Source organism: Elaeis guineensis, chromosome 14 (assembly GCF_000442705.2).
Source record: "Elaeis guineensis isolate ETL-2024a chromosome 14, EG11, whole genome shotgun sequence".
NCBI classification, from domain to species: domain Eukaryota; kingdom Viridiplantae; phylum Streptophyta; class Magnoliopsida; order Arecales; family Arecaceae; genus Elaeis; species Elaeis guineensis.
Genome location: NC_026006.2, coordinates 55824574 through 55837783, shown reverse-complemented (window position 1 = coordinate 55837783; position 13210 = coordinate 55824574). Strand labels below are relative to the sequence as shown.

Here is a 13210-nt window from a genome sequence, read left to right as displayed (position 1 = left end):
TAAATAGCCGACGGGTCCTAGCGCAGTTATGGCGGCGGGTGTTCCTGGGTCAACTGGTGCGTGCCACGTGTCGCGCATGTCCCCCTCATCGTTATCGAGGGTTGTCCGTTTACGAATTCCCATGGCACGATGCTTGGGATCGCGTTCCGACGGGGGTTCCGAAAAGACTCTTCAGGTCACCTTCATCGGAAAGCGGACTCTGACGTGCACACATTAAATGCCAAAATATCTGGGGGCGGCGGTGCGCAGGATTCGAAGGGACGGCTTCGGCTGTGTCCATCTCTCTGTACTTCCTTCGTTCGAAATTCAAACTCGGAAGTAGGGGGACTGGTGTTGGGTATAAAATACCCCCAGCCGAAGTCCTCCACAGAATCAACGGCTCCGCCAACAAGGCCAACCTCAAAAGAAGTCCCCGCCCGGACTCCCACGGGAGCCGGGCTTCATCCTCGACGACCAACAACTTCAGCTACAAGACAGCTCCGGCCGGACTCCTACGGGAGTCGGGCCCCGCTGACGACTCCAACGACTGCAAGACAGACTGCGTCCGGACTCCTACGGGAGCCAGACTCCACCGACAACTTCGACCTCAAGTGGACTCCGCCCGGACTCCTACGGGAGCCGGGCTCCGTCCTCAACGTCAACTGCTGGTAAGCCTTGTCCGGACTTCGACGGGAGCCGGACTTCGCCTTTAACCCTGATTGCAGGAAGACTTCACCCGGACTCCTACGGGAGCCGAACTTCATCCTCGACTCCAACGACTGCAAGACAGACTGCGTCCGGACTCCTACGGGAGCCGGACTCCACCGACAACTTCGACCTCAAGTGGACTCCACCCGGACTCCTACGGGAGCCGGGCTCCGTCCTCAACGTCAATCGCTGGTAAGCCTTGTCCGGACTCCGACGGGAGCCGGACCTCCCCTCTGACTTTAATTGCAGAGAGACTCCACCCGGACTCCTACGGGAGCCGGGCTTCGTCCTCAATTCCAACAGCTACAAGCAGACTTCGTCCGGACTCCTATGGGAGCCAGACTCCGCCGACAATTCCAACCACAAGAGGACTCCACCCGGACTCCTACGGGAGCCGGGCTTCGCCCTCAGCTCCAACAGCTACAAGCAGACTTCGTCCAGACTCCTACGGGAGCCGGACTCCACCCACGACCCCAACCACAAGGAGGACTCCGCCCAGACCTCTATAGAGGCCAGACTCCGACCGCTGTCGAGCTTCAACCGACAGATCCGCGCCCCCTGGCAGGTCACAATAACAACCATAATCCTGTTCCACTTCCTGTAGCGGATTCCGCGCGGCTCCATCACGCCCTGCGGCGGACCCACTACTCTCTGACAGGCTGTGTCAACGGCCACGATTCTGCTCCGCTCCCTGCGGCAGGTGCTGCGCGACTCCACTACTCCCTGACAACTAGTGGCAACGGACGCCGCTCCACTACCTGCGACAGGCTCTACGTGGCAGGCCATAGCAATAGCCACGGGTCTACTCCACTATCCTTCGCAATAAATTTCTCTGACCATGGGCGGCCCACTACCAGACGGTTACAAATGTCGCCATCAATCCGTTGCCTCCTCCGCCTATAAAAGGGAGACCCAGATACGTTATTCTATAAGCTCATTTTCTTATCTCAAAACTCTGCTAAATTCTCCGTTCGAGCACTCCATTCTTGTTGAGGCAGAGAACTGACTTGAGCGTCGGAGGGTCTTGCCGGAGCAACCCCACCTCCGATTTAGACTTCCTTTGCAGGTCCCGACGGCGACCGCGACTTCTCCGACTCCAGCTTCTCCGGTGCAAGCAGATTTTTGCACTAACAGTGACCATATGGTTCAATAAGATGAAGCGGTGCACTCCACATCAGATTTTCTACACCGCAGGTTGGGCACAAAGAATTTCGCATCTTACAAATAATTTTCATTAAAAGAAAAAAAAATATTATGAGAGTTACCTCTCTTTATGTGTACTTAAAAGAGGATAGAGTGCGTTCTTGAGTTTGACAAATTTATCCATCGAGAGAATGTTATTTAACTCACAAAGAGAAGTGTACTGTATAATAACTATCGATATAAATTCTTTCAACAATAAAAATACATAAATAATTCATTTTCATTCTCTTCTCTTTCAAAAAAAAATATAATACCTTCTCTTTTCAAAAAGAAAGATACAACACCGATCTCACTCCTTCCTCTACTATATTCAAATCTAATATATTTTGCTTCTGATACAAATATGATATATGTCTCTTATACTTTTAAATTTTTCTCTATATCATGACATATTCTTTATCTCTTGGTATCTCACATTATGACTTTCTTTTTATCTATGTCTCCCTCTCTAGTGATTTTATCTTCTCTTTCAATCCCAAATTCAACATCTTTTCCTTCTCTCATTTATATTTCAAAATTTTGATATTTAATTTATTTTATTTTTTGATTTTTTTATTCATATTTTTATGAATGATTAGTTTTTTAAAAATAATATATCATATATTCATTTTATCTTAACATGCCCATGCATATGCCCATGAGTTAGTGTGTATATAACTTACCATTCATTTAATGTTAAATATTTGGGAAAAATTAAATGATTCCAAAATCAACAATGAGATTTCCATATCAAAAATCTATATTATTGTTCTAATCTAAACTTATAAGAATGCTTAGAGTTGAAAATCTTTTTTTTTTTTTTTTAAAGATCTCTAACCATTCATCAAATGACTATAGAATAGGCAGCACCAATTATGTTAGTATGCTAAATTACATCATAGGTCATTTTTTATTGAGAATTCTTTTTATCAATCATAATCCATGCATATTGAAACTTGTGAAGATTGTGTAACTCTTTTCTAAGAGCTTGTCCTTCAGGGAGGTCCAAGGTTTGGATATTACTTGTGATTTAGTAGATTCGAGAAGGGTTAAGAAAAAATAGACACAATGCAAGTTAGCTTTGAAGATGGGGTACCTATATATGATGGCTAGATCTAGAGGATGAAGGAGAATTAGGTAGATATTGGATGGGATGAGGTGGCTTGTGGAGAGGGTGCCTAGCGGCAAAAGTTTAGAGAGTGTGGTCCCAAGGAGAGAGAGCGTACAAGGAACAAAAGTGCAACACTACATAAAATTAGGGATATGATATCATAGGCACAAAGTGATGTGATAGATATGATCATGCTGTGCCCTAATCAGGGAAAGAGACAAGTTTGATTGAAATTATGAGATATAGTGTAGGAAATTTGGCCTATGATTTTTATAGCCATGATAATCTTTCTATAAAACTCCGATTATGATGTGAATTAGGTAGGGTACTAAGAGTGATCTTGTGCATGGCTCAAGGATTAGGCTAGTAAATAATATGACAAAGTATTTTTTGCAGGATTCAGGGTAGAAAGGATAAAGTCAAGTGATTTAATTAGGAAAAATCAAGAAAATTTGTCAAACAAAGATGGCAAAAATTGAAAACATGACTTTGTGACGAAATTAGATCAAATTGCACCTGAAGAATATGTTTGGCTATGATGTGATTTAAGAAAGTCTAGGTCAATTATATGGTTTTGGATATATTCTAGGTCAAATTAAGAACTCTAGGTCTTTATTCAAGTGCAAAATAGATAAAGTTTGTCAAAGGAAAGTGCCAAATTAGAAAATGCAGTGTCAAATTAAGGTATAAAAAATGTAGTGTGTGTACAAAGATGGTTGGGAAGCTAACATGTCATAATTAGAAAAGTTCTTGTAATAGTTGGAGGATATCTAAATCTTACACAACTGTAGTTTGTGAGACACAATGTGATTGGCCTAAGAATAAAAGATTTTGATTCAATCTCTCTTGATATATTGCCACATACATTCTCTACATACTATGATGTAAATATCTTAACACGATTTGTTTATTAAATGCATCAAGATTTTAGACTAAAATTTGATTATTTTATTAAAAATTGAATCAATATGAATGGATTAAGCATTTTGCAACTCTTATTCGATAAAAAATTTTACATTAAAATTATTTATAGATCAATTTTTGGTTAATTTTGATATAATAGAAAAAAAGAAAGAAAATCAAGATTAGGCATTACTGTGATATCCCACAATGGTGGTTTTCCTTTCTAATAATCCCATGCCCGACACGTTGTTTTAAAATTAAAGAAGGTTAAAAGAGAAAAATTAAAAATTACTAGAATATATTTGGTTGCAATGAAATAAATGGAAAAAAAAGAAGAAAAAACTAAAAGACTTTTATATTAAAAAATTTCAGAGAACTAATTCATGCTTTCCAAATTTACTAATTTTACAGTGAAAATAAATATTATATTTTTTAAAAATGTATAATTTAAACCACCGCCATCCACATTACAAGACGTCGCAGATATGTCAGATATCTTCGTCGGCCGAGAAATCCGGACACCGAAATATCACAGCTCAACCGCAGCTTCCCTTCCCGATCCCCACGCGATTCGCCATCCCATTACGGCTTAGGTCGAGCCTAAGCCGATCTCTCTTAGCCGAGCATGAACAAATCTTTCTCTGCTTACTTATAGCGGAGCCGAGCCGAACCAAACAGTCCCTTAACGAGCCGAGTCCCGACAAGTTGAAACTGAATGACGCGTGGCAGTGAGAAGGTTTGGTATACTAGTTGGACCCTGAAGCAATGGGTTTGTAAAATAATATTAATGGCGTACGCGGCTACGCCAAATCCCGAAATCCAAACCTAGTACGGCACAAATTCCTTGATAAAAAGTATTACATTTTAACATTCTTTATTTTAATAAAGATAAATATTTTAATCCATAGGGTCGAAAATCCAACGGCCGTCAGGGCTTCCGTAACACTTTCGAGGACGCGCCCCACCTCTCCCCATATAAATATCTGGCTCCGGGGGTTCTGGCGGCCTATCGAGGCGAGACGGGGGAACGCCGGAGCCTGCTTAGGTAATCCCTTTCTTTCTCTTTTTTTTTTTTTTTTTTTGCCTTTTCAACTTCCTCTAATTGGTCTTAGTATTCGTTTGATTTTTTTTGGTTTTTAATCTGTTTCTCTTTGTTCTGATCTCGATCTGTTGTTTCTTTGATCTGGATTTCTCTTTATATTGCTCTTGATTTTGGTTTAGATCCACGAGTATGTATGATAATTCTTGATTGCTTTTAGTTTCGTTTCTTTGCAACGGAAATCGTAGATGCGACTCTTGTATACTACAGGGTTTTTAATTTTTGTTCGGAATTTCTGTCTATTTTGTGCTGTTTTCCATTTGATTTTGTTGGTTTGCGTGGGTTTGGTTCGTAGAACCCTTAAGGAAAGAGAACCGATAGGTTAGTCTTTCTGTGGCTATGTCCTTATACGATCTCAATCTGCTTATATGTATTATAGTCTCACTAAGTTTTGTGGACATGGTTATTGATTGTGAACTCAGTGGGAAAAATTCAAGTTGTATGAGATTTATTAATTATTAGTGTATGCATGATGTTCTATTTGAAAGGATTGGGTGTTTTTGTATTTTTCTATAAAGTTGCATGCAGGGGTGAAAGTAGACTGGATAGTATCCGATCCATTTTTGTCTCCAAATCAATATAAATTAGAGCAACCGACTAATATTGTATCCATATCCAAAGAAAAATGAATGTGGATATAGATAGATAACTATGTGTTCCGTATTTGAATATCTGAATCTATTTGTAATCCTATTTAATTTTGTATAGCATCCATGAACTTTTAAAAGAAATAGCGAATAAATTAACATGTTATTAACTTGATTTATCTTCCACTTAGTCATATATATATATATATATATATATATATATATATATATATATATATATATATATATATATATATATATATCCGTATTTGCATTAATATTTTCAATATCCAATATGTGTCCATTTCCTTTTAGAACAAACATCCAATCTGTTTTTCAATATCCATACTTATGAATTTTTGCATCTGACTAACATCCATATTCACCCAACAAAAACAAATACAGATATGGATATACTAGTATCCGATTTATTTTCAGCCCTAGTTGAATGCTTAAAATTATGTCTGCAAGGAAATTGGGTTCCCAGCTAAATATAATCAGCCTGATTAGAGCCATTGGGATACCCTTGCTAGACAATAGCAAACATTGTTTATAGGTTCTGACTTGCCCTTTTGCTGTGGCCATGTCATATAAATTTAATGTCATCTAGTTAGATTTATTCCTATAATTGTAGTCTGATTTTGATGGGGCATTTTAAGAGCCTTTTGGACATCCTAGTATTGTTGGTTTTTATTTGTTTTAATCAGCCAAAGTGTGAGAACATTTGTTGCATAAAGAAAATTTGGTTGCATTCTTTTTATTTTTGTAGAGCTAATTATTTCAATCTGTTTCATTTTGGTCTGATTTTGCCTTTGATCTATGAGCATGTATCATAGTTATTCCCTACTTTCTCTTCCCCTCCCCCTTGAGAGAGAGAGAGAGAGAGAGAGAGAGAGAGAGGAACTTAGATGTGATTTCTTATTTGCTAGGGTTGCTAAACTTCTTCAGAAACCTGCATTTGTTTTGTGCTATTTGTTGTCTGATTTTTTTTTTTGCTTGGGTTTCATTCATAAATCCCAGAAAAGTCAACAAATGAATTTATCTGTGGCACTGATAATCATATGTTTTTAATCTTTTTAAACAATTGTTTTGATGTTTATTCACCAAATGTATAATCAGTAAGTATGGTGGTCGCATGGTTGAGGTCAGAAACCTGAGTGGGGGAAACTGGCAAAGATTTTGTTTGGTTGGTGAGATTACATATTGGAATTTTCCTGTCAAGTTGATGAGAATGCTACAGCTTTTTGCTGCAAGGTCATTGTCATTGTTTGAATCATGTGAAATTCATTGATTTTTTTTTTAATGATGAATTATATGCTACTATGCTTTGCTCCAAGGGGCAAATTTATAAGCTAGCTGGAGTGATATGTTGGAATTTTTTGAAAAAAATTCAGTTCTGCATCTGGGACCATTGGCGGATGTAGGTAAGTCAATGTGGAGTCAATTGACCCAAAAAAAAATTAAAAAATATTAGATATATATAGATATAGATATATATCAGTAAGAAAAAGTTAAAATTAATCTCATTAATTTTATGAAATGACCATATATCTCATGTAAAATTTTGAAAAAGTAAAGGATAAAAAATACCACATCAAAAGAGTAATTATGACCTATAATCTCTTTCTTTAATAATTCACATGTTCTATCTCTCTCTCTCCCTCTCTCATACCATGTTGACCTCTCTCCCTCTCTCTCCTTTTTTTTATTAATTATTTCTTTATTTATTTTTTAATACCCACCCCAACTCTATTTGTCCACCTCTTACATTTAAATCCCACATCAACTTATTTTTTATATCCTAGAAGGACCACATCAAAAGATGAAAAGAGTAATTATGATCTACATTTTCTCTTTAATGACTCACAGATCCCATCTTTCTTCCTCTTTCACGCCACTTTGACATCTTTCTCCATCTCTTATTCTTTCTCTTTCTTTATTCATTACTTCTTTATTTATTTTTCAATGCCCCACCCCAATCCCATGGTCCCCATCCATCCATCCCTTGCACTTAAACCCCACATCAATTTACGTTTTATACTCTTATCAATCCTGATGTAATAGAAAACTATATGTTCTTCTCGTCTCTCTTCTCAACCTGAATTAAAGATGTCTCTTTTTGTGTCTTTTTTTGTAACACTTTAGTTTTTTTTTTCTGTCTTCTCCTATTTTCACTCATATCAAATATATATAATTAATATAATTTTTAGTTATCCATTATAATTTTAATATTTAATAATATCTAAGATTTTACTATGGTGCTCCTTTATAATATTTTATTATAAAGAATATTTAAGATATTACATATTATTATTTTTTATATTTTATTATTTTTTAAAAATAATATTTTATGATTATTTTTTTCTTCTTTTTCTTTCTACGGCTGCTCCATTTCTTTTATTATATCGACCTCATAAAGCAAAATTTTTGGATTCGCCACTATCTGGGACGAGAAAATTCAAGTTATTTTCTTTCTTTTCTGAATCTCTAATGGGTCCAACATTACTAGCCTCATGGCAATATTAGAAGGAAGAATCAATTTGCATCCATGATCCACTAAAAAAGACTGAACAAGGTTTTTGGAAATCTTGAAAAGAGGGAATATGTAAAAGGTTGGAAGCTTTGAACAGATTTGAATCCTGAAGATCTCTAAAGCTCATTGTGCCTTCACCAATTCATGCCAGCAAGCATGCAGTTTCCTGGTTAGGCCATCTTAAAATTGGGCTTAGATTTGATCTTTTCTTCAAACTTCTTTTCTTAAAGATAGCAAGTGTTTCTTGTAAGTGCAGAATTGTCAATATGGGTAAATGAAATGCACGGAGCAGGTTCAGCTGAGAGGTATTGGCTGCAGAAGCTCCTTATTGGGTTAGTTTAGCAATTTGATTGGCATAGTTAGGCTCATGGATCTTATTTCTGTTAGGAATGTGGTCGTCCTAGAAAAAAATTGAAGATTAAGAATATCAGCCTTGTGGATTCTATCTCATTCTTTCTTGTTTGTTTTATTATCTCAACAAAAATAACTAACCAACTGGAAGTTGATACTGTGACTAGCAGAATGAGAAATATAATATAGGGCCTGCCTCTCCATATGCTGGAAATCTAGAAACTGATCTGATAGATTATAACTCTCTTGTATTTTACTCCACAAATTATCACCCATAATTTATTTGCTTTGAAACATTAAACTGAGTTTTGCCGCTCTGCATTCTTCTTTTAATTTAAAATCTATTTCTTGTATCTGGAAGATCTATTTAATTTTGGGTTGACATAAAATCTGTTCCCTAACAGATATGCTTCTAAATTACTTAATTTACTTTCTCCAAGTAAAAGGTTGTTTGCAATATAGTCTAGTTTTCCATTATCTTGTTGTTTCTAAAAAGAAGGTCAAGTCAAACAGTGGTTTTTATGGTTCACAAAGAAGTTTGAGGTTGTTTAAGGGTTATTGTGGCTGAAGGACAAGATAGCTGCACAACACACATCGACAGTAGGAATTTTTGGAAGGACCAAATGGAAAAATGCAGCTAAGTGTCCATGGTCATTTAAGCCGCATGAGTCTTGCAGATATCAATTTAGTGATTTATAATTTTACGTGTTTTGGACCACATTAGCCAAGTATTTCCTTGGTAATTCTTGCATCTCTCAAGTCTCACCTCTTGACATGAGCATAGCCAACAATTTACAAACCATATATATACATACATATCTACACTTGCTGACACTAGAGAATAAGCATCGAGTTTAATTTGATGTACTTTGTTAAAGAGGGGTAGGGGATTTTGGTGTATTAGTTATAACATACTATTTGATGCCAGACCCTTTGAATATTGGTTATTTTTTAATCAAATTCCTTTGCAAATGCCTCCTAGTTTGTCAGAATTACAAACAGGTCATTTGAATATCTCATTTGAGTTGAGACCAATCTATTTCTCAATGGTCATGCAACTAGGTTAGAAAGGCCATGGCCCCATGTGTCGGTCTTATTAATAAATGGACAAAGATCCATGACAGACCTGGGTTTAATGATCCTAAATAATTAAGGCTTCTACTTAATTATGTGCTCTGGGGCAGTGGTATGGTAAATCAAATTATCAATATCATGCCACATGCTGTCTCTATTGGGTGGATCACTCTTCCAATTTTGTTTTCATCATGTTATCACATATTTTGTGCCATGTATCATGTACTTTCCAACATTTCCAAATGTGCACAGCATGCAGCCTAGGCATTTAATTTTTCGGGTGTCTCTGTTGTTCTTGGAAAAATATGCTTTTCTAAGTTGCACGCTCTATAATTTATTATTCTGTTTATGATGTGGTTTCTTAACATATATGTTTGTGGATAATTTATGTACGCAGGTAGATCTCTGACCTCTGTACTGTGAGCTTTCTTAAAATGGCTGATGGTCATGAAACTGATAGGAACATTGAGATATGGAAGGTTAAGAAATTAATCAAGGCATTAGAAGCTGCTAGAGGTAATGGCACTAGCATGATCTCTCTGATCATGCCACCTCGTGATCAAATCGCTCGAGTTGCTAAAATGTTGGGTGATGAATATGGAACCGCCTCTAACATTAAGAGCAGAGTCAATCGACAGTCTGTATTGGCTGCCATTACTTCTGCGCAACAGCGGTTGAAGCTTTACAACAAGGTTCCTCCAAATGGACTAGTTCTGTACACAGGAACCATTGTTACTGAAGACGGCAAAGAAAAGAAGGTCACCATAGATTTTGAGCCATTCAAGCCGATTAATGCATCACTGTATCTCTGTGATAACAAGTTCCATACTGAGGCATTGAGTGAGCTTCTGGAATCTGATGACAAGTTTGGTTTCATAGTAATGGATGGCAATGGAACTCTTTTTGGCACTTTAAGTGGCAATACTCGTGAAGTGCTTCACAAGTTCACGGTGGATCTTCCAAAGAAGCATGGAAGAGGAGGGCAGTCAGCATTGCGATTTGCTCGCCTCCGTATGGAGAAGCGCCATAACTATGTCCGCAAGACAGCTGAACTTGCTACACAATTCTATATAAATCCTGCCACAAGTCAGCCAAATGTTGCTGGATTGATTTTGGCAGGTTCTGCTGATTTCAAAACAGAGTTGAGTCAGTCCGACATGTTTGATTCTCGCCTCCAGGCTAAGATTCTCAATGTGGTTGATGTCTCATATGGAGGAGAGAATGGCTTCAATCAGGCCATTGAATTGTCAGCAGAGATTCTATCAAATGTCAAGTTCATACAGGAAAAGAAGTTGATAGGAAAGTATTTTGAGGAAATAAGCCAGGACACTGGAAAATATGTATTTGGTGTGGATGATACACTGAAAGCTCTTGAAATGGGTGCTGTTGAGACTCTGATTGTGTGGGAAAATTTGGATATCAACAGATATGTTCTAAAGCACGGTACTAGTGGTGAAATCATGATAAAGCATTGGAACAAGGATCAAGAAGCAGATCAGAAGAACTTTCGAGATGCTGCAACATCTGCAGAGCTGGAAGTGCAAGAGAAGATGTCTCTCTTGGAGTGGTTTGCTAATGAGTACAAGCGTTTCGGGTGCTCCCTCGAGTTTGTTACCAACAAATCTCAAGAGGGCTCTCAGTTTTGCAGGGGCTTTGGTGGAATTGGTGGGATCCTTCGTTATCAGTTAGATATAAGGGCTTTTGATGACCTGTCTGATGAAGAATACTATGAAGATTCTGATTAGCAATCAGCCAAACTTGAACTGGATCCGGTCCAGGAGGAGCCTGTGCTGGCCCTTCCTGCGACCGGACATGCTCCTCGGGGGCTGCACATCTTCAGAAAAAATATGATGGGTTGGTGCTTCTTTCTATTACTATTAACTTCAAAACATTTACATCTACTAATGTTATTATATGTTTTGGGATTTACACTTGTTGAGCTTCGTTTTGCTAATAAGTGATTTCATTTTTGTTTTTAGGAGCACAGAACAGTTTCACAGTGATCAGGATGGATCATTTCATTGACTGGCATGATGATACGATATGGAAATGAAGATTTCTCAGCTGCCCAATGCTGAGATCTTGGAGGTTTATGAGTTGCTTTCTTAGGTCCTTATAACTAGAAATAATGACTTTACTGTTTGGTATTATACTGCGGCAGGAATGCCTGCTTTGAAGTGTTTCTTGGCTGTTCTTGTTACTACTGAAACCATTGCAGTTGGTTTGTCATGGTAGAACCTATTTTATGTATGTGTGCTTGTTTGTGCTGCTTATTTTTGTTGTCTTAGAATCCTTGGCAGTCTATGATGTCACTTAAAACGTCGGAATTCAACTTCTATCATCAGCACAAATCAGACTCCATAAATGGGAGGCAGCGTATTGAGCAACAGATTGTTTTCTGTTGGCTCAATGTTTAGGAAACATGGTTTGCTAATCTGTAGGAAATCTGCCAATAATCAATGTGCATCTCCTTTTAAGCAGTGGCACGTTGAGCATTCCTGATCGCTGACCAGAATGAGACGTAATGAGTGATGCTGGATATCAACATTTGCCATTTTGAAGATCAAATGCTGAGTTCTTATCTACTTATGTAAATGCTAAATATGTTGTGGAACAGATTAAAATGCCTTGAACACAAAACGTTGCTGTTATCCTTTTGGCAGCTGCTATGACCAATGGTGTGCAAGTATTCCATCAAACTTGAGTGCAACATAAACTCTATTCTGGTTGAGTGTAATCTCTGGTATTGGCTGTGGGCAAATCTTTAGAAGGGCTTGGGGCGATGGTACTACTACCAAACAGGTTAGCAGGTGTATGAGGTAAATTTGACATTTAACATTTTCGGTACTGGAGTGGAAAAGTTGGTTTCCAAAGCTCAGCAGCATGCCATGGTGTAGGTTCCTGATCTCAATGGTCTGCGAAGTGAAACGGTCTATACTCGAGTTCTATACAATCTGGTTTTTGTGGAGAGTGTTTATGGAAGTCCTGTAGGACTAATGCTAGCTGTAACTTATAGAGTCCAGTTATATGGAAGTGTTTATTAGATGGTTCTTCATTGGTTTTGGTGGTTTTTGACAGTGATGGGGATGGTCAATCCTGCCAGGTTTTCAGGCTGAAGAAGCTGCAGAAAAATTAGTCCAGCTGGGGCTGCAACTCTGTTTCTTTAGGATTGTGTGCAAGGATTCTTTGTAGTTAAGCCTCTTTTTCTTTTTTTTTTTTTTTTTTGAGAACAATTCAACTAGAGTTAATGATATGGTTTTCTTAAAATATACAAAACATTTATGATGTTTGAAAGAATTTAAATAACTGAAAATTATATAAAAAATAAAAATAAAATTACATGTTCATATTCATTCACGAAGTTACACAAGAGAGACACAAAGGATCAGCGAAAATAAACAAGGTTTTATAATAATAATGTTTTAGTCATCTTCTTGGATGGTATAATGATATAACAACGGGGTTTTAAGCCTTCTTTCTTTTGCCGTCTACCGTCGCAAGGCTTCTCGGGGTTTCAAATTGTTTCATAATCTTCATTTGTCTAATGCGTGGTGTAATTTTTTCTTTTTGATCTTTATTTTTTATTTTTTAAAGGCTAGCAGGCCAGATCATGGGACGTAGCCCTCCTCAAACAGGCTCAACAAGCCTACTAAGAGTACGGCTATAAATGAATCACCGGCTCA

General features: G+C 37.8%; 1 protein-coding gene across 2 annotated transcripts; it reads left to right on the top strand.

The window, feature by feature from the left end:
* The first annotated feature begins 4776 nt into the window (after positions 1-4776).
* On the top strand, positions 4777-11800 carry LOC105057682 (eukaryotic peptide chain release factor subunit 1-3). Of its 2 annotated transcripts, none has more exons than XM_010940368.4 (3): positions 4777-4928; positions 9925-11381; positions 11515-11800. In XM_010940368.4, the coding sequence occupies exon 2, from the start codon at positions 9962-9964 to the stop codon at positions 11270-11272; it is 1311 nt and encodes a 436-aa protein (XP_010938670.1). In that variant the 5' UTR covers positions 4777-4928; positions 9925-9961; the 3' UTR covers positions 11273-11381; positions 11515-11800. The 2 variants fall into 2 exon arrangements, with proteins under 2 accessions (XP_010938670.1, XP_010938669.1); XM_010940367.4 differs by having other exon boundaries at positions 11507-11800.
* The last annotated feature ends 1410 nt before the right edge of the window (positions 11801-13210 follow it).